The sequence below is a fragment of the Mercurialis annua genome, linkage group LG3 (assembly GCF_937616625.2).
Source record: "Mercurialis annua linkage group LG3, ddMerAnnu1.2, whole genome shotgun sequence".
In the NCBI taxonomy this organism is placed as follows: domain Eukaryota; kingdom Viridiplantae; phylum Streptophyta; class Magnoliopsida; order Malpighiales; family Euphorbiaceae; genus Mercurialis; species Mercurialis annua.
In genome coordinates, this window is record NC_065572.1 from 63,243,511 (window position 1) to 63,268,759 (window position 25,249).

Genomic DNA, 25,249 nt, shown 5'->3' on the forward strand with positions numbered 1-25,249 from the left:
CTTTCCAAGAAAAATTCAAAGTACGTGATTATTTTATTTAATTCTCATTATTAAAATATTATTATTTTTTTAAATTAAATTTGATTATTTGTTCACATTTTCCTCCTATTTATTATGACATTCAACACCAACTCTTCTCAATTCCAATTCAAAACTAATTACAAACTTCTCTGGTTCATGCTCTTATTGTTTCAGACAGAGATTACACGGTTTGGTTTGAATTGGTTTAAGTAAAAAAAACACAGACAAAACAAAACAAAAAAATTGATATTTTTTGATAGTTCTAATATTATTGAATCTGTCTGTTTCTGATAAATTTCTAATCTTTCTTGGTATATTGCAGCAAATTTGGTGTCTTTTCAGTTTTTTGTTTCTGGGTTTTGGAGTTTTAAGCTGTTTGATTAATTGGGTTCAGCTGAACTTTCTTCATATTTTTCATTATTTTGGGTATTTGTGCTAAGATTGTTTGAAAATTCTTGGTTTGGTGATTCTGGGTATTAATTTCAAGGACCAAAGTAGAGTTCTTTTTAGTGATTCTGAGTTTTTTGGAGAAATTTTGGTACTTGGTATTCATTACCAAGCTGCATTTATAAGTGAGAGTTTGTCTTCAAGAAAGTTCAGTAGCTAAAAGTTAGGAATTCTTACAAATTTGTGTTCTTGGGGGGTGATTAGGATTAAGAACATAAGAGAGTCGAAATGGCGGTTGGTCGTAATGGTAAAAAAAGGCGGTTGCGTTTGAGCAAGATCTATTCATTTGCTTGTGGGAAGCAATCATATAAAGATGACCATTCTCAGATAGGAGGGCCAGGGTTTTCAAGGGTTGTGTTCTGTAATGAATCAGAGAGTTTTGAGGCCGGAATTCGGAATTATATTGATAATTATGTGAGGACTACTAAGTATACTCCTTTTTCTTTCATTCCTAAGTCATTGTTTGAGCAGTTCAGAAGAGTGGCCAATTTTTACTTCTTGATTAGTGGAATCTTATCTTTTACTCCTTTGGCACCTTATGGTGCTGTGAGTGCTATTATTCCTCTTATCTTTGTTATTGGAGCTACTATGGTTAAGGAACTCATTGAGGATTTGAAGAGAAAGCAGCAGGTAATTTTATCTCATTGTTTCTGTAATTTAGCTTAATTTGGTGATTAGTGTTCTTTTTTTGCTTATATATTAGGAACTCAGTCAGAGTTTCATTGCTATGTCCTATGTTAGACACTTAGATCATGAATATAATCTATGTTGAAACGGAATATAATCTATGTAGAAATGGAAATATTGAAATGAGAAATACTGAAATTCTATTTTTTCATTATGCTGTAAATATAAACTTTTGAAGTTTCAATAGCGTTTTCGGAAACATAAACGAAATGCGAAATATAGGTTTTGACAAGCTTCTCTGCAAAATAGAATAGAATTCATTGATTTGCATTTTCTTTATCTAAGAAGTCTCAAGTATAGACTAGATATTCGTGAAGTCTTTGGATTTTACGAATATCTAGTCTATACTTGATATCAATTTTGTGGTCTGTGCAGTATAACTGTTCAATTTAAGCTTGAGTCCCTTGAAAACCAATGTAGTAAAAAATTTCATATTATTCATAGAGTTCATACTTTAAACTTTGAGAATGCCTACATGTATTATTGTTTGTCCTTTTTGTAAACTTATCTTTTGTTTTATGCGGTGCCTACTCAGGATGTTGAGATGAACAATAGAAAAGTTAAGGTGCATCAAGGTGACGGTGTTTTCAAGCAGACAGAATGGAAGAATTTGAAAGTAGGAGATATAGTGAAGGTGGAGAAGGATCAATACTTTCCAGCAGATCTCCTTTTACTTTCTTCTAGTTTTGAGGATGCAGTCTGCTATGTTGAAACCATGAACCTCGATGGAGAGACAAATTTGAAAGTAAAACAGGCATTGCCAGCAACTGCTGACTTAGGTGAGGATTCAAACTATAAGGATTTCAAAGCTACTATCCGATGTGAAGATCCAAATGCAAATTTGTATGCTTTTGTTGGAACCTTTGATTATGAAGAAAACCAATATCCCCTCAGTCCTCAACAACTTCTCCTTAGAGATTCAAAACTCCGAAATACAGAGTACATAGTTGGAACAGTTGTATTCACCGGACATGACACAAAGGTTATGCAAAATTCTAGAGCTCCTCCTTCAAAGAGAAGCAGAACTGAAAGGAAGATGGATCTAATTGTGTATGTATTGTTGAGTTTTGTGTTCTTAATGGCATTAGTCGGATCTATTGTGTTTGGTGTTGAAACTGAAAATGACTTGACAAATGGAAGGATGAAAAGGTGGTACCTCAGACCTGATGATTCTGAAGTTTACTTTGACCCTAAGGAAGCATCAACTGCCGGTTTTCTTCATTTCTTGACCGCTTTGTTGCTATATACCTACTTCATTCCCATCTCCTTGTATGTGTCCATAGAAATTGTTAAAGTTCTTCAGAGTGTTTTCATCAATAGGGATATTCATATGTATTATGAGCTGACCGACAAACCAGCCCATGCTCGTACCTCAAATTTGACGGAGGAACTTGGGCAAGTGGATACAGTTCTATCTGACAAGACTGGAACATTGACATGCAATGCCATGGAGTTCATCAAGTGTACTGTGGCTGGGACAGCTTATGGTCGTGGTGATACAGAAGTTGGGAGAGCTATGGATAGAAGAAAAGGTACTGCAGAGATTGAAGAAGTAAATGGTCGGGATCACAATTCTTCTGAGAATAGAACGCCACTCGTTAAAGGTTTTAATTTTGAAGATGAGAGGATGATGAATGGAAACTGGGTTCATGAGCCTAATGCTTCTGTTATACAGAAGTTTTTACGTTTACTAGCAGTCTGTCATACTGCTATAGCTGAAGAAGATGAACAGACTGGGAAGATTTCATATGAAGCTGAATCACCGGATGAAGCTTCATTTGTGATTGCAGCAAGAGAACTTGGTTTTGAATTCTGCGGCAGGACTCAAACAACTATTTCAGTGAGGGAGTTGGATCTGGAGACCAGAAGGCGAGTTGAAAGGTCAGTATCTCATTTATCATCTTTATATTAGTTTCATTACAGATCTCTGAAAGTATCTAATCAATGTTATGCTTTATGCAGGTCATATAAACTTTTGAATGTTTTAGAGTTTAACAGTGCAAGAAAACGAATGTCTGCAATAGTAAGAGATGAAGAGGGAAAACTTTTATTACTTTGTAAAGGTGCCGACAGCGTTATGTTTGAAAGGCTCGCCCTGAATGGTAAGGAGTATGAAGAGAAGACCAGGGAGCATGTGAATGAGTATGCAGATGCAGGCTTGAGGACACTGTTACTTGCTTACCGAGAACTAAAGGAAGATGAATACCGAGATTTTAATCAGAAATTTACCGAGGCAAAGAATTCAGTGAGTGCAGATCGGGACGCGTTGATTGATGACTTGTCAGAGAAGATGGAGAGGAATCTAGTTCTTCTTGGTGCTACTGCTGTTGAAGACAAACTCCAAAAAGGGGTGAGTTGGGAGAAATAGACCTTAAAAATTTAAGTAACGAACCATCTTTTAAGATTTTGAAATGATTTTTCTTTTTACCATTCACCAGGTTCCTGAATGCATAGACAAACTCGCGCAAGCTGGAATTAAGATCTGGGTTTTGACTGGAGATAAAATGGAGACTGCCATCAACATTGGGTAAGAATTTGTTTACTGATTAGAGTTTTAAGATGATGCCTAGAGTTTCTGTTATTTACGCGGAGACTCTGATACAAATATATACGTTTGCAGTTTCGCGTGTAGTTTGCTTAGACAAGGAATGAAGCAAATTCTGATCACTTTAGAGACTCCAGATATTCAAGCATTGGAAAAGGCAGGGGACAAAAACGCCATTGCCAAGGTAAAGATTATTTAAGATTATTCCAGTTTGATGAGTTTCTTGGGAGGGTATTGCTATTTTCAGTTACTCGACACATGCTATTATTTGAACAATAAATAGTCCAGATATTACTTCTTGAGAGTCCGCTTGATAAATGGCTTGTTGCTTGAAAAGGATTTTCTGAAGAATACGTGAAAGATCTAAGTCATTAAAGTGGGTCTAGTTCAACTTGGTTTAGATGTTTCAATTGCTTCCTTGGATTGGACAATAATATTGCATAAAATGCCGTTCCAGGCGTAATAAAGTTTCAACAACTGAATGAGATTAGCAATGCATTTCATCTAGAAGCATCATTGTTTTTATTTAGTCTTTCTTGGTGTTATTGTTGTGGTACAGTGCGGTAGACTTAAATATATATCAAAAGTTGTACAATTTATTTATAATAACAATGGTATGCTGATTCATTTTTTTAGGCATCAAAGGACAGTATCTTACGCCAAATACATGACGGGAAGGCTCTGATACAAGGATCAACAGGCTCTGATACTCATGCATTGATTATTGATGGGAAATCACTTACTTATGCTTTGGATGATGACATTAAGAATTTGTTTCTCGAGCTTGCTGTTGGTTGTGCATCTGTAATTTGCTGCCGTTCATCACCAAAACAGAAAGCATTGGTGAGTTATCATTTTTACTGTCATTTTCTCCAGTTCATTCTTTCTGTAGTTTTCTCACTTGTCTCAGTTCACTACATTTGTTCTTGTTTGGTCGAAGCGTTGCTAAAAGTGGTCATCTTATTGAAAACTGACAGGTCACTAAGCTAGTTAAAGAAGGAACTGGAAAAACAACATTGGCAATTGGTGATGGTGCTAATGATGTGGGTATGCTTCAAGAAGCAGATATCGGAATAGGAATCAGTGGTGTTGAAGGAATGCAGGTGTGCTTCAGAATAGTTTATAATCGATTTGAATCTTCTATATTTATGTTTTCTTTGATATATTTCTTCTTGCTTATGAATCTGATCTTATTCTGGATTTTATCTTAGGCTGTCATGTCAAGTGATGTGTCGATAGCTCAGTTTCGGTATTTAGAGCGGTTGCTTCTCTTGCATGGACATTGGTGTTATCGAAGAATCTCATCCATGATATGCTACTTCTTCTACAAAAATATCACATTCGGCTTCACTCTTTTCTTATATGAAGCATTTGCATCATTCTCCGGACAACCCTTGTACAATGATTGGTTTATGTCCTTGTATAGTGTCTTCTTCAGTTCATTTCCCGTTGTTGCTATGGGAATTCTCGACCAGGATGTATCCGAAGAATCTATCTTCAAGGTATATTGCAAATTCATCATGCAAACTCGTTCATATACCCATTTTGTTGTTTAGAGTTTCTGAGTCATATATTTGCAATGATTTTTTAACTGTGAAATCTTCTGTTGCAGTTTCCTCTATTGTACCAACAAGGTGTACAAAACGTACTCTTCAGCTGGCGTCGAATAATAAGCTGGATGTTTAACGGTATCTACAGCGCCATAATGATTTTCTTTTTGTGCTCAAAAGCATTAGAGCATCAAGCTTTCGATGAAGAGGGCAGAACGGTTGGGAGGGACATCTTAGGTGCAACAATGTACTCATGCGTTGTATGGGCTGTTAACATTCAAATGGCGCTTTTCATCAACTATTTCACTCGCATACAACATGCCTTAGTTTGGGGTTCTATCGCTTTATGGTACATTTTCCTCATGATCTATGGAGCCATGGGTCCAGTAACATCCGGAAACGCTTATATGATCTTCGTAGAAGCCCTCGCCCCAACGCCATCTTACTGGCTTGTCATATTATTTGTGATGCTTACGACACTGATCCCGTATTTCCTATTTTCCGCTATTCAAATGCAGTTCTTTCCTATGTATCATCAAATGATACAGTGGATGAATCATGAGGGTAAAAGTGATCCCGAGTATTGTGAAATGGTGCGACAAAGATCAGTAAGCACAGCAACGGTGGGTTTCACAGCACGTAAAGCATCAGTTAGACGTTCGTAGCGACCAATCCGGAACCACACAGAGATATCAGCACATCATTCTCCATGGAATAGGATAGTTATATTAATTCTTTGTTGTATACTTGATTTTGTATAAGTTAGTTACTGTGTGTGTTTAGCATAGAAGTGAGATATTGATGTATACTGCCTTTTTTATTTTATTTTTCTTACACATTATATACAACTTTCTGTTGTACATTTTGAAATTCAATAATAATGTAAAATTGTTTTCTCATTTTTTTCCTTTCTATACCTTAAATCCTCTTGATTTTATACATAATTAACAATTAACAATTAATATTAAAATTAATTTGTTTGTCAATCAGTACCTTAAATCACACTAAATGCAAATATTAATTTTCCTACCGTAATTAACAATTAATATTAATATTAATTTGTTTATCAACGAGTCCTTCAAATTTATAAATTCTTATCAAATAATCTAAATTATGATCAATTAATCAATTCTTTTAATTAATTAGCCCGCTACAGTATTTTTTTTAAAATTTATATATGTGGTCCTACCGTTTAAAAAGTTTTAAGGAATTACTTAACAGAAAAGTTGATTTTGAGATTTGTTGGTAATATATAAAGAAGAATTTGCAGAAAAGACTCAATTTTTTGACTTATTTGTCATGAGTATTTTATTTTTAAAAATTTATTTTTATATTATTTCTAATTGTACTCTCAACAAAAATTTAACCTATTAGCATTTTTATTCTATTCCTTTAAACATTTGTATGTCGTATTCTTTCTCCTCATGTTTCTTCTTCTTCTTCTTCGACTTTTTTTATTCTATTTTAAAATTTTATTTTATTTTTTTATAGGTCATCTAATATTTTTGATTCATAATACAAACAATCAAAAATACGAGATAAATAAGAAATTACCAATGAAAAATTAAATCGCATGTCTTAAAGAAATTGAAAATTTTATGTCATCACCACCACTGCATCCTCTTATTTTTATCGTCTTCTTCCTCTTTTTATTCTGTTATCTGTTAATTGTCAATTAATATTGACGATTTTGTTCATATTATTTTTTCGAACAAAGGGGTCAACGCGCCCGCTAAACTTGTAATACGGGGTCATTAAACTCAATTTATACTTTTTTTAGCAACTAACCTTAAAACTCTTCATTTTTGGGTCATATTATCCCATAATTGTATTTTTAAAACATGTAAAATACAAATAGGAAGTGAGGGATGCGGAAAAGAAATTAGAGAATATCCTAATTGTTGTGATAAAATTAACCTAAATCTATTTTTTGCAATAAAAATATAAATTATCGGGTCATATCCAAAAATGAAGAGTTTTGGGGTCAATTGCTCAAAAACGTATAAATTGAATTAGATGATCCATGTCACAATTTCAGGGGCGACTTGACCCTTTGTTCTTATTTTTTTCAAATTAATTTTAGAAACCGTTTTTAACCGTTTCCAACTAATTTTTTTATTTTCTTGAGACGGTTTGAAACTATTTTTAGAAGCGATATAAAAATATTTAAAACCATTGTCAATAGTTTGAAACTGTTTGTAGAAACCATTATAAACTGTTTGAAATTATTTTTCCAAACCGTTTTAAATTGTTTGAAATCTTTATAAACTGTTATGAAACTTTTGTAAGTTGTTTGAAATTGTTTGAAATCTTTATAATCGGTTTGAAATTTTTGTAAACTATTTCCAACTTTTTTTCTGAAATTATTTTAGATAAAACTTGCAAATAGTGTTTTTAAAAAGTGTTTAAAACTGTTTAAAAGAGTTTTTGAAACTATTTTTTATAATTAATTTAATTTTTTTATAAATTATTTGAAACTGTTTATAGAAACTGTTTTAAATTGTTTGAAACTGTTTGAAGTCTTTGTTCAGTTTTTGAAAACTTTATAAGCTATTTGAAACTGTTTTTTAATGCTTTTAAACTGTTTGAAACTATTTTTTAAAACTTTTTGTAGATAGTGGTTGCAAATTTTGTTTTTGAAAACTGTTTGAAACTCTTTAAAAGTTGTATAAATCTAATTTGATTTTGTACAAACAATTTTTTCCGTTGATTAGTCTTTGACGAATCACATAAATCTTATGCTTGTTTTTGTTCGATTCTATATTTTTCCATAAGCTTGATTTCCTAATTAATTTTATGCTATTCCGTTAAGACTAATCTTACAATAAGTGGCATCAGAGCGACAATTTTAATTTGATATTTATTTGGTATTTTTTTTATATTGGCTATGACAAAATTTGAAATCGAGAAGTTTGATCGCACAAAGAGTATTTTCTTATGGAAAATCAAGATGCGTGATTCACAAGCTGGATTAAGAAAAGCATCAGTGGAGAAGATGAAGCTGCTATAGAAGATGACTGAAGACGAGATTGAAGATTTGATGAGAGAGCATTATCTACCACCCAGCTATGTTTATCTGATGATATTTTACGTGAAGTTCTACGCGAAAAATCCGCTTTGAATTGGTGGAAGAAATTCGGAATGCAGTTCTTGAAGAAAAATCTCACCAATAAACTTGTTGTCAAAAACCGTCTATATATGCTCCACATGGCTGAAGGTACGTCATTGAAAGCACAACTTGAGGAATTCAATTCCATTATAATGGATTTGAAGAATATAGATATTAAATATGATGAAGAAGATTTGTCTCTTATATTTCTTTATTCATTATCTTCTGATTATAAGCAATTTCGTGAAAATTAATATTTAATCATGATACGCTTTCTATTAAAAGAGTTAAATAGGCCCTATTTTAGAAGGAGGTAATGGATAAGAAGCTAATGTGTAATGCTAGTCAGATGTCTGATACTATCTTTACAATCAATACTAGCATAAAAATAGATTATGATAACAAGTGTCCGAAACACAAAAACTCTACTTGTAATTGCAAAAAAAAGGGAAAATTGATTGTTGAAAAAAATTTCAAAAACCAAAAACTATCGAAAGGCTAATATTCAATCCAACATTGTTGAAGATGAATCAGATGAGGACTATAAAAAGGTTCTAGTAGTTTGGGTTTTAGGGGGAGCCAGTTCTATAACCGGTTTAACCGAGAGAACCGACTTGGTCCAAAAGTGCAGCACAAATTTGTAACTTCGAAATTTTATGCAGATTTAGGTTGTTCATATCACATTTGTTTCGATTTAGATTGGTTTTTCGACTACAACATAATTCATAGTGGATTGTAGTTATGAGAAACAGTTGAACTTGCAAATTTTTGGGCATTGATTCATTCAAGACCAATATGCATGATGGAGAAGTTAGAACATTCATCGATGTTCGACATGTTCTTGAAATGAGTAAGAATCCCATCTCTCTATCCAATTTAGAAATTTGTGGGTATGAGTTTATGGTAGGAATGGAGATTTAGATATTGTGTAAGATGATGTGGTGTTATTGAAAGCTCATAGAATTGGTCATTCGTATGAGATTGATGGATTAGTTACGAGTTCGTCTCTTTCGTCAAATTCTACTGATGACGGTACCAAGATCAAGACCAACAAATTTGCAGCTACGTGCTAATTGGTTGATAAATTATTTGATTTATCTGTTGTGTCATTTAGCATTGAAAAGTTCAAGACGTTTCTGGACTTATTTAAAATTTCTCAATTGTAATAACTGGTTATGGTAAAGTGGAGAAGGTGGAGTGTTATTCTAATTTATTGAAGATGCAAAAGAATTCTAGTTAAGGGAGGAGACTATTAGGATTATTTCTATAATTTTAATTAGTTTAGTTATTTAATTTACCTTAATATGTGTTGAATATTAATTATACTTATTATTGTTCTTTGTGTAGGAAAGGAACTACAATCCTGTTTAGATTTGGACTCCTTATTCTTTTGATCTTTTTAAACTCTATAAATAGACAAATTACATGACTTGTAAAATTTTTAAAAGTGCGAGGCAAATTAGTACGTCCAAAACATTATTTTGGGTTATTGTTGGGTCTGATCATTAGAAAAATCTCTATCATTCTTTTGTAACTTTCATTTATTAGTGAATAAAACTCATTATTTTGTCCATAGATTAGTCTTTGACGAATCACGTAAATCTTGTGCTTGTTTTAGTTCGATTCTATATTTTGTCATAAGTTTGATTTATTAATTAATTTTCTGTTATTACACTGCGACTAATCTCACAACAAATATTATTTCTCATTGGATTAAACTTTCTAATTGTCTGATGACAACAAAATTACCATTCATCGCAATATTTCATTAGTGAACTCCTAACACAAATAGAATTTTAAAAATTATTCCAACAAATGGGAGCTCAACTAGGTTCGAGACTGTTATTAGGAATGGTCTTTGCGGCTAAGCGAAGTTTGCCGGTTCTTGATGTTATTCGAGTAGAAGCTCCAACAATCTTCTACGGGCTATGCATGGCTTGAGACTGTTTGCTCGGAAATATAACATCAAGAGTGACGCTCGACAATAGTACATGCGCTACAACGAAAAATTTATAATTTTCGTATTAAACCTTTTTATGGAAGATATTTTTCAGTCATTTTTTGTGTTTGGTACTAGAAGAAAAAACAATATAACTGTTCATGTTCTTTTTAGATGGTCTTTATTTTTCGACTAAACGAGTAGTAATTATGGAAGATATTTCTACTAATAGTCACTACAAAAAATACTAGAATTAGCAGCAAACATTTTTGCTGCTAATAATACTAAAATTGTTACAATTAATATATAGTAACAAAAAAAAAATTGTGTCATGTTACTGCTAATAAAACGTTGCGTTAAATAATTGGTAACAAAATTTAATATAAAATGCTGCTATAACTTAACTAATGGCAACAACTTTTAAAATTAATGCTGCAAAATGTTTTTTAGCAGTAAAAAAAAATTAGCTGCAAAATAATTTGTTGCCATATACAAAATTTCTTGTAGTGAGTATATCATATTGAGGATTTCTATCCATTAATTTCTTGTTAATGTAATTAGCCACTTGATGATAAATCAAATTGAACGCGTAGTTGTAAGAATTTCCAAGAAACTTAAAAATTTCTCAATTCCATTATCATTTCCACATTAACATTACCGAAAAAAATACAAAAAGTATTATTTCTTAAATTGTTATTTTTCCTATTCAAAAAGTTGTAGCAGAAAATATTGGCATTCTAGAATATGAGAATATTCAATTCTCGCACAGACAAATGTGTTGTGTAGTAGTAGATATTCCTTGTACATGAAAATAGCATACGGATCCAAGTTCTTGATAGCAAGCTATCTAAATCATCTCCAACTGCTAAACTGTTCATCATTGTAAATTGCATGCAAATAAATATTCATCAGTAGTTTATTAAAATGTAAATTTATGAAATAATGGATTATTATTTTTATAACAAAGTAATAGATAAATTATTTAAATACACAATTTTTTTACTTTTATTAATTAATTGTTTGAACCAAACACCCTTATGCCGCCACATTAAATAAAACCAAAGATTATCCAAATTCAAAAAATTTATACTAACAATGTAAAGTATCCAACATACAACAATTGCACAAAAAGAAAGGGAAAAGACACATAGAAACCTTTGGTACATATCTATAATGAGCAGCACTCAAATAAGAAATTCCCTTCTACCTTCCCTTTTACTTTAACACGGTCATTTTGTTTTGAAGATTTGGAGATTTTTTTGTAATTCCAAAAAAATAAAAAAGATTTTGTTAGGGATTTTAATTTTGTTTGCAGATTAATTTTTAATTTTATTTTAGCTTAACCCATATAAAGATCCCTGTACTTTACACATTTTTTTCCGTAAGTCCTTATACTTCATTTTTGTATTATTTGATCCCTCTACTTACCTATTTTTGATTTTCAGGTCCTTTATGAGTTTTTTTCGGTCCTTTTGTATGGCTGGAGGAAACAAAAATTGTAAGTAGAGGGACTTGAGGAAACAAAAATTGTAAATAGAGGGACTGGAAAAAATTCACAAAGAACCTGAAAATCAAAAATAGGTAAGTAGAGGGACCAGATAATACAAAAATGAAGTATAAGGACCTACGGAAAAAAAATGTAAAGTATAGAGACCTCTACATGGGTTTGGCCTTTTATTTTCAATTGCATAATATGACCGTCATAGAGTAAAGGTCTTATTAATCACGTCAAACTTGCATGTGATTTTAGCTCGCCATATATAATGGAAAATTCTAGGGTCTGTTTGGTTCAAATGAATTTCACAATTTTTATGGAATTCAATTGAATTTCTATAAGGTATGTGTTAGATTCAAATGAATTTTCACAATTTAAATTTATATTTATACTCGAAATACAATATTCAATTTATTTCACTTAATTTATTATTATTTTTATATTTAAAATTCGGAAAATCAAATACAAAAGTTCATTTTTCAAATGATTTTCATGTTGAATTCATTTAGAAATGAAATGAATTCTACACTAGAATTGATCCAAAGAGGCCCTAATATAAACCTGATCCATCAATTATCCATGAACCTATTCAATGACGTGTTAAGAAATTTAACATAAATTTCTCTTCTTTTTTTCATAATTTTCTCTTTCTTTTAATTTGTCTAACCTACCGTTAGCTTTTGTTAACAGAAGTCAACACCACGTTAGAACGAGGGGCATTCTTGACCCTTTTTAAAGACAGCAAGCCATTTTTAACATTTTTTTAGACTTTAAGAGCATTATCTCAGCCTCATAATAAACATTAAGGGCATATTTATCCCTTTTTTTAAAAAAACATTAACCTCAACCATCAACCATCAACATCCCAAAGTCGTTAGTCTATGTTCAAATCGTTCCAACTTCCAATATACACCCTCTCTTTTTACTTTTCTTCTTCACTTTCTTACTCATTTCCTTTCCAAGAATAGTTCAAAGTACCACATTATCTTTTATACATTATCAAAGTCATCAGAGTCATAACCCCAAGGGCAAGCAAAATTTGATTACATGTTCACATTTCCTGTCCTATTAAATATGGCATTCAACACCAACTCTTCTCATTCTCAATTCAAAACTTATTATTTGAACATTCTTACAAATGTATAAACCAAACTAAACAAATTAGTTCCTCGAAAATTCTTGATTCTGGGCTTCTGTTTCAAGAACCAAACTTCAGTACCTTACAGCAACATAATAGAGTCAAAATGGCAGTTGGTCGAGGTGGTAAGAAAAGGAGACTGCGTCTGAGCAAAATCTATTCATTTGCATGTGGGAAACAATCAGACAAAGATGACCATTCTCAGATAGGAGGGCCAGGGTTTTCAAGAGTTGTGTTCTGTAATGAATCAGAGAGTTTCGAAGCTGGAATTCGGAACTATGTTGACAATTATGTGAGGACTACTAAGTATACTCCTGTTTCTTTTGTTCCTAAGTCATTGTTTGAGCAGTTTAGAAGAGTGGCCAATTTTTACTTCTTGGTTTGTGGTATCTTATCTTTTACTGATTTGGCTCCTTATGGAGCTGTCAGTGTTATTATTCCTCTTATTTTTATTATTGCAGCTACTATGGTTAAGGAACTCATTGAGGATTTGAAGAGAAGACAGCAGGTAAAATTATGGTTTCATCTTTTTTGGTACTATTGAATTTAATCTGTGTTGCATGAAACGAAAACGTCGAATGAAATGGTTAAACTTTGAAATTATTATGCTGCAAAATGTAAATTTATGAGTTTTGGAAGCATTTTTGGAATGACAAGTTTTCGTGCAGCGTAGAGTATGGTGTATTGATTTGCATATAAAGAATGTAAACCAAAATGACTTCAATTTTGTGGCCTGTGCAAATGGAGGTTGATGCTATAATTCTGTTCAATCTATGTTTGAGTCCTTTGATACGAATGCTCAGAATAATTCGTAGAGGTTATATTTTATAGTGAACTTTGAGAATGCCTGCATTTTCTGTTGATTGTCATAATAAATGTGTTAATAGCAGCTAAATCCTATTGGTTGTGCTTTATGTAAAAAATGTCGTCGTTTACTGGAAACTTATCATTTGCTTGTTCATTCATTTACTCAGGATGTTGAGATGAACAATAGAGTAGTTAAGGTGCATCAAGGTGATGGTGTTTTCAAGCAGACAGAATGGAAGAATCTGAAAGTAGGAGATATAGTGAAGGTGGAGAAGGATCAATACTTTCCGGCTGATCTCCTTTTGCTTTCTTCTAGTTTTGACGATGCAGTCTGCTATGTTGAAACCATGAACCTCGATGGGGAGACGAATTTGAAAGTAAAACAGGCATTGCCAGCAACTGCTGACTTAGGTGAGGATTCAAACTATAAGGATTTCAGAGCTACTATCCGATGTGAGGATCCAAATGCAAATTTGTATGCGTTTGTTGGAACGTTTGATTATGAAGAAAACCAGTATCCCCTCAGTCCTCAACAACTTCTCCTTAGAGATTCCAAACTCCGAAATACAGAATACATAGTTGGAGCAGTTGTATTCACTGGACATGACACCAAGGTTATGCAAAATTCTAGAGCTCCTCCTTCAAAGAGAAGCAGAACTGAAAGGAAGATGGATCTGATTGTGTATGTATTGTTGAGTCTTGTGTTTTTAATGGCGTTAGTTGGATCTATTGTGTTCGGTGTTGAAACTGAAAATGACTTGAAAAATGGAAGGATGAAAAGGTGGTACCTCAGACCTGATGATTCTGATGTTTACTTTGATCCTAAGGAAGCATCAACAGCCGCTTTTCTTCATTTTTTGACCGCTTTATTGCTATATACCTTCTTTATTCCCATCTCCTTGTATGTGTCGATAGAGATTGTTAAAATTCTTCAAAGTGTATTCATCAATAGAGATATTCAAATGTATTATGAGCTGACCGACAAACCAGCCCATGCTCGTACCTCAAATTTGACGGAGGAACTTGGGCAAGTGGATACAGTTTTATCTGACAAGACTGGAACATTGACATGCAATGCCATGGAGTTCATCAAGTGTACTGTGGCTGGGACAGCTTATGGCCGTGGTGATACGGAAGTTGGGAGAGCTATGGATAGAAGAAAAGGAACTGCAGAGATTCAAGAAGTAAACGGTCAGGGTCATAATTCTTCTGAGGATAGAACACCACTTGTTAAAGGTTTTAATTTTGAAGATGAGAGGATAATGAATGGAAACTGGGTTCATGAGCCTAATGCTTCTGTTATACAGAAGTTTTTACGTTTATTAGCGGTCTGTCATACCGCTATAGCTGAAGAAGATGAACAGACTGGGAAGATTTCATATGAAGCTGAATCACCAGATGAAGCTTCATTTGTGATTGCAGCAAGAGAACTTGGTTTTGAATTCTGCGGCAGGACTCAAACAACTATTTCAGTGAGGGAGTTGGTTCTGGAGACGAGAAGGCGAGTAGAAAGGTCAGTATCTTACATATATCATCTTTCTATTGGTTTATGACAGATATATTTGTGAAAGTATCTAATCAATGTTATGTTTTCATGCAGGTCATACAAACTTTTGAATGTTTTAGAGTTTAACAGTGCAAGGAAACGAATGTCTGCGATAGTAAGAGATGAAGAGGGAAATATTTTATTACTTTGTAAAGGTGCTGACAGCGTTATGTTTGAAAGGCTTGCTCTGAATGGTAAGGAGTATGAAGATAAGACTAGGGAGCATGTGAATGAGTATGCAGATGCAGGCTTAAGGACTCTGTTACTTGCCTACCGAGAACTTAAGGAAGAAGAATACGTAGATTTTAATCAGAAATTTACGGAGGCGAAGAATTCAGTAAGTGCAGATCGCGATACATTGATTGATGACTTGGCAGAGAATATGGAGAGGAATCTAATTCTTCTTGGTGCAACTGCTGTCGAAGACAAACTCCAAAAGGGGGTGAGTTGGGAGAAATAATAGACCATAATAATTTAAGTAAGGAAGCATTTTTAAAGATTTTGAAATGTTTTTTCGTCTTTTCCACTATCAGGTTCCTGAATGCATTGACAAACTTGCTCAAGCTGGAATTAAAATATGGGTTCTGACAGGAGATAAAATGGAGACTGCCATCAACATTGGGTAAGAACTTGTTTTTCTATGAGAGTTTTAAGATGATGCCTAGAGTACTTGTTATTCCACGGAGACTGATACAAGTATATGTATTTGCAGTTTCGCTTGTAGTTTGCTTAGACAAGGAATGAAACAAATTTTGATCACTTTGGAGACTCCGGATATTCAAGCATTGGAAAAAGCAGGGGACAAAAACGCGATTGCCAAGGTAAATATTATTTAAGATCATAAATAGGTTCATTCCAGTTTTGTGAGTTTCTTGGGAGGGTGCAATTTTCAGTTACTCAACACAATATACATGCTATTAATAGTCTAGAAATTAGTTCTGTCGATTGGTAGTTTCGGTCATTTTCATGCACTTTACATATTAAGAGTCCACTTGACAAATGGCTAGTTGCTCGAAATAATATTGTGAAAACTACGCGAAAGATCTAAGTCATCAAAGTGTGTCCAGTTCAACCCAGTTAAAATGTTTCAATTGCCTGCCTAGTATTGCATAAAAATGCCATTCCAGGCATAATAAAACCGAATGAGATTAGTAATGCATTACATTCAGAAGCATCGTTGTTTTCACATATAGATTAAATTGCAAAATTTATCTGTAGTAAGTAAGTAACAATGGATTTGTTGATTCTTTTTTTAAGGCATCGAAAGACAGTATTTTACGCCAAATAAATGACGGGAAGGCTCTGATACAAGGATCGACAGGCTCTGATGCTCATGCATTGATTATTGATGGAAAATCACTTACTTATGCTTTGGATGATGACATTAAGAATGTGTTTCTAGAGCTTGCTGTTGGTTGTGCGTCTGTAATTTGCTGCCGATCATCACCAAAACAGAAAGCACTGGTGAGTTATCATTTTATTACATTTGTTCTTGTTTTCCGTTATTTTGTTTTACGTCTATGTTACTGTACTTTGGTTGAAACATTGCTAAAAATGGTTAACTTAATTAAAACTGACAGGTCACTAAGCTAGTGAAAGAAGGAACTGGAAAAACAACATTGGCAATTGGTGATGGTGCCAATGATGTGGGTATGCTTCAAGAAGCAGATATCGGAATAGGAATTAGTGGTGTTGAAGGAATGCAGGTGTGTTTTTCGGAATGGTTTATTATAATCAATTTGAATCTTGTATATACATATAAATTTTTCTTGATGTAGTTCTTATTGCTTGTGAATCTGATCTTATTCTGGTTTCCATCTTAGGCTGTCATGTCAAGTGACGTTTCCATAGCTCAGTTTCGTTATTTAGAGCGTTTGCTTCTCTTGCACGGACATTGGTGTTATCGGAGAATCTCGTCAATGATCTGCTACTTCTTCTACAAAAATATCACATTTGGCTTCACTCTTTTCTTATACGAGGCATTTGCATCATTCTCCGGGCAACCTTTATATAATGATTGGTTTATGTCCTTGTATAGTATCTTCTTCAGTTCGTTTCCCGTTGTTGCTTTGGGAATTCTCGACCAGGATGTATCCCAAGAATCTATCTTCAAGGTATATATAATGCATATTGATCGAGCAAACTCGTTTGTTCGCCATTATGTTCTGTAGAGGTTCGCAGTCATATATTTGCAATGATTTTTTAACTCTGAATTTTTTTGTTGCAGTTTCCTCTATTGTACCAACAAGGTGTCCAAAACGTACTCTTCAGCTGGCGTCGAATAATTAGCTGGATGTTTAACGGTATCTACAGCGCCATAATGATTTTCTTTTTATGCACAAAAGCATTAGAGCATCAAGCTTTCGACGAAGATGGCAGAACGGTTGGGAGGGACATCTTAGGTGCAACAATGTACACATGTGTCGTATGGGCTGTTAACGTTCAAATGGCTCTTTTCATAAACTATTTCACTCGTGTACAACACGCCTTAGTTTGGGGTTCTATCGCTTTATGGTATATTTTCCTTATGATCTATGGAGCTGTAGGTCCTGTATCATCCGGAAACGCTTATATGCTCTTCGTAGAAGCCCTCGCCCCAACTCCGTCTTACTGGCTTGTTACCTTATTCGTAATGCTCACGACGCTGATCCCGTATTTCCTATTTTCAGCTATTCAAATGCAGTTCTTTCCAATGTATCACCAAATGCTACAGTGGATGAATCATGAGGGTAAAAGTGATCCCGAGTTTTCTGAAATGGTGCGACAAAGATCGGTAAGCACAGCAACGGTAGGTTTCACAGCACGTAAAGCATCAGTTAGACGTTCGTAGCGACCGATCCGGAACCACACAGAGATATCAGCACATCATTCTCCATGGAGTAGGATAGTTATATTCTTTGTTGTATACTTGATTTTGTATAAGTTAGTTACTCTGTGTGTTTAGCATAGAAGTGAGATATTGATGTATACTGCCTTTTTTATTTTATTTTTCTTACACATTCTATACAACTTTCTGTTGTACATTTTGAAATTCAATAATAATGTAAAATTATCTTATCAAACTTTTTTTTCCTTCTTTATGTTATATCACACTGAATGCAAATATTCATTTTCCTCTTGAACTTATATGTAATGAACAATTAACATTAAATTAAATTTTTTAAATCATTCAGTCCCTTAAATTTATTAATTTTTACCAATTAATCAAAATAATTATTAGTTAATTAGCCCATTAAAATTATAATTGATATATATATATATAAGGTAATGGATAAAAAGTAAAAAAACAATGAATTAATTTTAAAAAATTTATTATGAGATTAATTGCTCAATATCACATGCAATTACAAGAAAAAAAATTGATAGTCAAGTTACTAAATTGTAAGGAATCGTGTTGGTAAAAATCAAATTTTTCAGTGTTAATAGTGTAAAAACTTGATTCTCAGGTTTCAATATATAAGTTTCATCTTTCTTATCAGACATCTATAAACAAATTCTTATATATATATTAATGGCGGACAAATCCAATTTTTGACATATAAGCAGCATTTTTTGTCCAAAAAATATGTGTTGCCTTTAGGAGTAGAAAAATTATTGCACACAACCCTTGCGCCATGTCATTCGTGCAACAAACCAATTGTGCGTTAGCCACGTGGAAAATTGAATGATAAAAAAAATAAGTAATAATTAAAAGATTCCCTATCGCAAATGCTCATTGGCTTGATGTAAAAATGACGTGGCGCAACGGTTGCATGGGATAAACACTCTTAGGAGTATAAAGAAGCCAAGTCGAATCCGAACTACGTCAAATTTAAGCTCGAATGTCTTATAAAAATTCTAGTTCATGAGCTTATTCGAGCTCAAACTCGACTTAAATTTAATAAAAAAAATAAAACTAATTGCTAAAACATTATATTATTTCATGTATTTTTTAAAAATTCACCATAGAATATTATATATGACCAATTAAAATGGTTTACAATTAAATTTTAAGATTTAAAAGATAAATATAATAAAAATAAACTATTATATTGTGTCTGTATGAAACTCATTTAGTTCTGTTTAGACTCGCGAGCCTTCTTAATTGATATTCGAGCTAGACTTAAATTTTTCGAGTCGCTATCGAATAACTCGCGAGTAACTTAACTCGTTTATACCCCTAGTTGGCTTTTGCTCTTATCCATATGCGCTCTCTCTCTTTCTCTATTACACAAACAATATTATCCCTCACACAATATTTGTTAGTTTAATAATTTAAAAATGTCTCATTTTTTTATTATTTTATTTGTTTCAAATTTTTAAAAGAATTTACTATTCGCCGCCTCTAATTACTTGACACCGCTCCTAAAAATACCTTTTTACCCTTCTCCAAAAAAAGAAAAAAAACTCTTAATCACATGCGGGTAACGAGTATCGACTTTCCGAAACAAGTTTTTCCGACTTTTTCGAAGTAAAATCGTATTTTTTTCGTTATTTTTTTTAAAATTTTCCAGTGGGTCGACGCCAACTAGGGGTGTAGAAAATTTACATAACCCACCCAAACCAACCATGTGAAACCAACCCAAAACACTATATTCATTTTAATCATAAACCATTGGGTTATTGAAATTTTATAACCCAACTAAAACAGTTTCTTGGTTTATCTGGGTTTGTTTGGATTATATATTATTTAAAGGGCCTAATTATTTAAAAAACCCCTAACTTGTAATATTTTTACGTTTATACCCCGACCTAGGAAAAAATTCATTTGTACCCTTTTTTTGATTTTTCGTTTTCAACTCTACCCTAAAGCACTAAATTGAACTTTTTTTCGCTAAAAAAAAGTTTAAAATAGTCCTTCATTTTATAACCTATATTCTAATTAGACTTTAATGTTATTATTAATACAAAAATACCTTTTTCTTTATAAAATTAAAATTATAATAATTATTGAATTTGTATTATCTATAAATAATTTTTAAACACAAAACCGTAAAATTATATAATTTTTTTTTAAAAAAAACAATCGAATTCTCCGTCCGGAGGAGGAGGAGCTGCTCCTCCTTGACAGTAAGGAGGAGCAGATCGCTCCTCCTTACTGTCAAGGAGGAGCAGCTCCTCCTCCTTTCTGTCAAGGAGGAGTAGATCGCTCCTCCTTACTTGCCAAGGAGGAGCGATCTGCTCCTCCCTGACATGGAAGGAGGAGCGATCTGCTCCTCCCTGACATTGAAGGAGGAGCAGATCTCTGCTCCTCCTCCATGGAGGAAGAGCGGGTTGCTCCTCCTTTCGAGCGACCCGAAAAAAAATTAAAAAAAAAAAATTTTGTAAAAAAATCTGTAACGGTGTATAAATTGAAAGAGTACGGTGGTTTGTCGGAATTGTTTTTTAATTTATTTAGTTTGTTAATAAAAATTTAAATATAATTGATTTGTTGGATTTATTTAAACATTTTTAAAGTTGAAGGATTTATTTGTATTTTTTTCAAACAGAAAAAAGTTGATATAATCCTTCTATTTAATTATTTTTAATGTTTTCATCCTTAAATTAAATAAATTGTCAAAAAATAAAATTTTGGGGTACAGTTGAAAACGAAAAATCAAAAAAAGGGTACAAATGAATTTTTTCCTAGGTCGGGGTATAAACGAAAAAAATATTATAAGGTGGGTTTTTTTTAAGTAATTAGGCCTATTTAAAGTGCATATACATTTGTTGATTGATTCACCAAGTTTTTTCAAAAAAATTATTTTTTTCTGGAAATAAATATTTTTGGAACAATATTTAAAAAAAAAATTCTGGAAATTTTTTTTTAAAATTTTTTTATCAAAATATATTTTTTCTGAAAAAAAAATTTAAAATTTTTTTTAAATTTTTTTCATATATTTTTTTCTGGAAATAAATATTTTTTTTAAAAAAAAATTCTGGAAATTTTTTTAAAAAAAACAATTATTTTTTTTATCAAAATATATTTTTTCTGGAAAAAAATTTTAAATATTTTTCCTGAAAATATTTTTTTTTCTGGAAATATATATATATTTTTTTAAAAAAATCAGATTGAAATTTGGGTTTTAAATTTTTCATCTAAAGTGATAAAAAGCAAAAAAAAGTAAGTTAAATAACCCATATAACCCATGTTGGTTTTGAATAATTAAACTAACATAACCCAAATTATTTTGGTTATAACCCATAGAAATTCAGTTTGGGTGGTTATAAGCTCATAACCCAACCAAACTGAATTTGAACACCCCTAACGCCAACTGGGGGCGTCGGCCCAATGGGAAGACGTCCTTCGAGGACGTCTCCCCAGAAGAGGGACGTCTCTCGACATCTCCCAATTTTTATGTCTTTTTTTCTTGGGGATGTCACTGGTTAACATCAGCCCGGAGGCCGGACGTGAACCGGGGACGTCCGCTAGGAAATTTTTTTGTAAAATAAAAATAAAAAACATCAATACGATAAAAAAATTTAAAATCGAATGCTCATCGGCGGTTCCCGACTTCTATCTCGCCCGGAATCTGGTATTTACACTATAAAATATGGTTCTCGTTTGATAGATTTGAATGAATACAGAGAATTTGTTTTTTATAAAGAAAAGGGTAAAATGGTAAAGTTAGGGGTGGTGTTTAGTAATCTAGTTTTTAAAATTGTTAGTTTTATCCACTTTTTGTTTTAATTGTATCCATTTTTAAAAAATTTAGTTTTCTCATTTGAAAAGAATTCAAATATGTACTTCTTTTTTGACTCATAGTTTTTATTTTTAATTCTTTCAAAAATATTAAACTTTGATTTAGATACATGCCGAATATGTAGAATATATTTGAATATTTTTTATAGTAAAGAACTCCAAATTAAAAAAAATGATATAATTGAAGTTGACCATTAGAAAATGAGGTAAAATTGACAATTTAAAAAATTTAAAATATAAATAAAAAAATAAAAAATATAAATAAAAAATAAAAAAGATATGTTTTTGAATGATTGAACCTACTTTTCTTTCATAGGACGCTCTTAATCTCGTTCTTCCTTTAATACATATTCGTCATTTTACATATTTTTAAGTTTTAATTGTTTATAGTTATATTTACATAATCAAATTTAATAGTAATATTTTTATTTAATTCTGTCATTGTATTTTTTATTCATAATTTTGTTTTAATTTAATAACCGTTGTTATTAAAATTTTGAAAAAAATAAATCATACCTTTATTATCTCTCCCATATAAAAGAACTATTCTACATATTCTTAAGGCCTAATTACTTAAAAACCCCCACCTTAAAACAATTTTTTGTTTATACCCTGACCTAGGAAAAAGTTCATTTTTACCCTTTTTTGAATTTTCGTTTTCAATTGTACCCCAAAATTTTATTTTTTGACAATTTAATTAATTATAGGATGAAAATATTAAAAATAATTAAATAGAAGGGTTATATCATCTTTTTTCTATTTGAAGAAATACAAATAAGTTAAAAAATGAAGGATTATTTTAAGCTTTTTCTAGATAAAAAAAGTTCAATTTAGTGCTTTAGGGTAGAGTTGAAAACAAAAAATCAAAAAAGGGTACAAATAAACTTTTCCTAGGTCATGGTATAAACGAAAAAATATTAAAAGATGAAGGTTTTTTAAGTAATTAAGCCTATTTTTAAACATTGAATAATTGTAATTATATTTCATACAATAAAATTTAATTATTATTTTAATTTTAATGGATCACCATATTTCTTATTTAAAACTTTTATATTATATATTTTTAAATTTAATGATTATTATTTATTAAATTAAAAATAATCAAATTAATTAAACTGGTGGATTTGGTCCAAGCACGACCCCTTGTGAAGACGGTTTGATTACCAGTCCAGTTTTAAAAATATTGATCTGGTTTGCCTCTCATGTATGGTTGGATACATACAACTATTTGGATCTTTCTTTTCTTCAGCCAATTCTAATAATTGGCAAAAATAGAAATTACAATCCTAATTAAATTATTATTTTCTTATGGTACATAGTATTTTTAGTAATGAAAATAAAGCCAAGTTATTCGCTTAAAAAAGATATTACTAACAATTGTAAAAGTAATACTAGAAATTAAATATGTAGATGATACCACCATGAATAGTAATGTTTGACAAATACAAGAAAATATCATTTTTGAAAAAATCTATATCATGAACACTACTAAAAGTCAAGTCAATAGATTCAAGAATATCACTTTCATGTCAAATTTAATGTTAAACCACTAACAATAAATACAATATACATTATATGCAAGTGGTATTAAAAATATATACCGATGCTTGTAGCTCAATTAGTATATATTTTTCTATTTTTTTTCTTTTAAAGTCTTAAGATTAAATTTCTTCAAAAAGCATCAAAATCCAACCTCCTAAAATATAATAGATGATTTACATTGGAAATGAAGGTGTCCGGATGTATATTTTCATTTCATTTGTAGTCATTTCAATCTCGCACTCTCTCGTTCCGATCTTTTTAATATGAAAACAAATAAAAGTTTTAAATCTTGTATTTCAGTTTCTAATCTATTTTAAAAACTCTGAAATTGAATATTTATAAAATCTTATTATAAAAATACCGTTCATTTTTTTGGGATTTCTATTTTGGAATTTTCATTTTCAGCGTGCATATAAAAATAAACAAAGCATCTCATTTTCCAAAAAAAAAAAATTTACGTTCCAACAGTTCTTTTTCACTTTTTCTTTTCCAAAAATATTTATCAATTTTTTTGTAAATCATAATCTTTAAAAATAATATTTCTGTATTGTTCTTCTTTAAAATTTATTGTTTGCCGCTATTATTCTAAATAAGTGAATTTAGTCATAATTTTTAATAAGATTAAAATAAAATTAAATAAAAGACAGTAAACTAGTAAAAAATTAAAATATCAATTTAATTTCATTGAAGTATGTGAAAAATGTAAAATTGACAATTGCATTGTGACTAGAAAAGTCAATAGATTTATTTGAGAGGTCATCCAAAATTATGATCCTTGAAATCATCACCATTATTGAACATTTTCCAGATCATGATCAACAAGAAAATCCATAAAAAAATATGTTATTAACAAAAACGAATGAAATCTTCAAACGAAAATGAATCTTGAGCTTGATCATGATCATATCACCAAATTTATCAACAAAAAAAATCAAGAACATCTTAAATATATACAAAAATGCACTAAATACCAAGAAAATCAGAGGCAGATTTAGCCATAATATGAGCAAATTCATGAAAACTAATAACACCATCTCCATTCGTATCAGCTTCTCTCATCATTTCAGACAATTCTTTATAAGTCAATGGATGTCCCATTTTAGCCATTGATCCGGCCAGCTCAGCCGCTGTAATAAAACCATTACCATCTCTATCAAATGACCTAAAAACTTCTAACAATTGTTCTTGATTGATCAACACGTCTTCGTTCATATCGGGTAAAATGGCGCTAACCAACTCGTCGAACTCGACGTAACCATTGCCATTTGAATCCATGTTTGATAACAAAGCTTGGAGTTGATCCCCGGTGGGTTTTAAGCCGAGAGATCGGAGAAGGGCCGCGAGTTCTAGCTGCGTTAGGCTGCCGTCGGAATCCATGTCGAACCTCATGAATATGTCCTTTAGTTGCTTTATTTGGTCGGATTGGAGAGTGGCCATCATGGCTAAATGATGGATTTAATGAAGAAGAAAAAAAGAATGTTTGATTTTTTTCTTGTTTATTTTTGGTTTCAATTGTGTTTTTGAGGTATTTTTGGTTTGTGGTAGATGTGTGATGTGAGGCTTGTGTGATTGTTTTTGTGTCTTTTATTGGAATGGTTCAAAAATGAAAGCGTGTTGTGTTGTGTTGAGTTGTGTTGGGTTGTGTTTTGTTTTGTTTTGTCGAGAGAAAAAAGATGTAATGGAAAGGGATGGGGAAGGGAAGTTTCTGTTGAGGTTCATTTGTAGGTGTAAATGAGGTATGAAGGTTAGGTTATGACTCTTG

The 25,249-nt window shown here is 31.8% G+C and overlaps 3 protein-coding genes across 3 annotated transcripts; 2 read left to right on the forward strand and 1 right to left on the reverse strand.

The window, feature by feature from the left end:
* LOC126674115 (phospholipid-transporting ATPase 10-like) lies at positions 1-6,149 on the forward strand. Its single transcript, XM_050368496.2, has 10 exons — positions 1-20; positions 344-1,098; positions 1,691-3,036; positions 3,118-3,505; positions 3,594-3,682; positions 3,776-3,884; positions 4,337-4,543; positions 4,678-4,803; positions 4,912-5,202; positions 5,313-6,149. The coding sequence occupies exons 2-10, from the start codon at positions 697-699 to the stop codon at positions 5,913-5,915; spliced, it is 3,561 nt and encodes a 1,186-aa protein (XP_050224453.1). The 5' UTR covers positions 1-20; positions 344-696; the 3' UTR covers positions 5,916-6,149.
* Positions 6,150-12,836: 6,687 nt separating this feature from the next.
* LOC126674116 (phospholipid-transporting ATPase 10-like) lies at positions 12,837-18,346 on the forward strand. The gene is made up of 9 exons (XM_050368497.2): positions 12,837-13,439; positions 13,906-15,251; positions 15,339-15,726; positions 15,818-15,906; positions 15,997-16,105; positions 16,542-16,748; positions 16,865-16,990; positions 17,108-17,398; positions 17,512-18,346. Exons 1-9 carry the CDS (start codon positions 13,038-13,040, stop codon positions 18,112-18,114), a joined length of 3,561 nt encoding a protein of 1,186 aa, XP_050224454.1. The 5' UTR covers positions 12,837-13,037; the 3' UTR covers positions 18,115-18,346.
* Positions 18,347-24,302: 5,956 nt separating this feature from the next.
* LOC126674099 (probable calcium-binding protein CML16) lies at positions 24,303-25,249 on the reverse strand. The gene has a single exon (XM_050368475.2). It carries the CDS (start codon positions 24,925-24,927, stop codon positions 24,451-24,453), a length of 477 nt encoding a protein of 158 aa, XP_050224432.1. The 5' UTR covers positions 24,928-25,249; the 3' UTR covers positions 24,303-24,450.